General features: G+C 41.2%; 1 protein-coding gene across 1 annotated transcript; it reads right to left on the minus strand.

Annotated features, from left to right (window-relative positions):
• Positions 1-347: 347 nt before the first annotated feature.
• LOC149217635 (uncharacterized) lies at positions 348-1,478 on the minus strand. The gene has a single exon (XM_089390312.1). The coding sequence runs from the start codon at positions 1,476-1,478 to the stop codon at positions 348-350; it is 1,131 nt and encodes a 376-aa protein (XP_089246438.1).
• Between the last annotated feature and the right edge of the window lie 234 nt (positions 1,479-1,712).

Genomic DNA, 1,712 nt, shown 5'->3' on the forward strand with positions numbered 1-1,712 from the left:
CAATTTATATATCAGATTACAAAGTGAGATGGGCCTATAGTCCTGGAAATACCACAAGTCACTCTTCTTAGGGATAAGGGCTATATATGTGGAATTGATCTCGTTAGTGATGCACCCATCCAATCTAGACTGTTCCACCATTTGAACCAGGTCTTGTCCCATAAGATCAAAGAAATGTAAGAATAGTTCTACAGTCCATCCGTCCAGTCCAGGGCATTTGTCTTTGGAGAAAGTTTCCAAAACGGAGTGGACCTCCTCCAATTCGACTGCCTTGTACATTTCTTGATTCCTATATTCATCAAACATGTTGGGGTAATATTCGAATGCCAAAAGCTGGTCCTCAATATTCACATTACTTGTACTTGATATTCCTGTTCAAAGTAGGCAACCACTGCTTGTTGAATCTCCAGAAGGGTGTGAACCTCAGAGTCATTGGAGTCCTTAATGTTCCAAATGGAATTTATTTGCCTTCTATAGTTTGCATACATGTGGAAAAACTTTGTATTTCTATCTCCCTCCTTTAGCCATATAGCCCTGCTCTTCAGTCTCCAAGTCACTTCCTGAATGTGGAGGATATTTTGTTTTTTCTCCTCCAGAGCTTTGATATTGTTGATAAGTTCAATGGATGGGTTTCCCAAATCCAGAGCCCGACCCAACACCTCCAGCTCACTGTGTATCTCATCCAGCTCCTTACACAGCTTCTTTTTTTTACATCTTTCCCAAATTTTGACCTTCCTTTTGAGCTCATGTAGTTTCTGTACAATAGCCCTCATAGGGGATGAGTCTGTAACCCTAACCTGTGACAATGTATCTCGCACCAGCTTGTCAAATTTAGGATCCTCGAGCCATATATGATTAAATTTAAAAGGGATGCCCATCCTAGATTGTGCCTTCCTCCAGATAAGAGTGATGGGCAGGTGATCCGAGATGTATGTCTTCAAGACAGAGGTCTGCAAAATACCCATCCTCTCTAGTAGTTCATCTTGTATAAGAAAACAATCCAGTCTCTTAGCAATATGTTGTGAATCAGATCTCCCATTGTGCCAAGTAGGAACTATCATATGTGGTTGGATATCTATCAAATTACATTCCCAGAAGATAGTTTTAAGCTTATCCATTAGTGTGTCCATTCTAGTGTCCATCCCCCTGGATTCCTCCAATGCAGTGGTGGCATTTAAATCCCTTGCCACAATAAGTGAGTCTAATTTCAATAACTTGACCTCCATCAACCTGTCCCAAAAGCTGCAACGGTCCTTGTATGGAGCATATATGTTAAGGATTATGAAGCGTCCCACTAGTCCTCTTGAGTGTCCAGATAGCAAAATTCTTGCAAAACATATGTATGCCTTGAATCTGACCCACCTTGGATCCCACATAGCAACCAGACCCCTAGAGAGGCCCATAGAATCCATAGCCACCATATGCCAAGTAGGAAACATTTTCCTGAAGTAATCAAGTGCTTTCTGGGAAAGAGTCATGGATTCCTGTAAGAGAATGATGGAAGGGTTCACAGAAAAGAAAATTTCTTTGAGGGAAATAAATTTTTGCGAGTCCCCTAGTCCTCGCATGTTGAGGGATAGGCAAAGATTCATGCTAAAATGGATTCAGGCTTATGTGCTCTAAGGACCCATGGATAAGAAGTGGAGCTGATAGGGATATCTATCAGAGTATCAACAATCAAAAAAGGTAATTTTTTGGGTCTCCCCAGAAAT

The sequence above is a fragment of the Pinus tabuliformis genome, chromosome 1_1 (genome assembly GCF_031772625.1).
Source record: "Pinus tabuliformis cultivar Carrire ecotype Pingquan chromosome 1_1, CPIR1, whole genome shotgun sequence".
In the NCBI taxonomy this organism is placed as follows: domain Eukaryota; kingdom Viridiplantae; phylum Streptophyta; class Pinopsida; order Pinales; family Pinaceae; genus Pinus; species Pinus tabuliformis.

Bases quoted from the DNA above. Each gene is read 5' to 3' on its own strand.
- LOC149217635 (XM_089390312.1), bottom strand. From the start codon at position 1,478: ATGACTCTTTCCCAGAAAGCACTTGATTACTTCAGGAAAATGTTTCCT.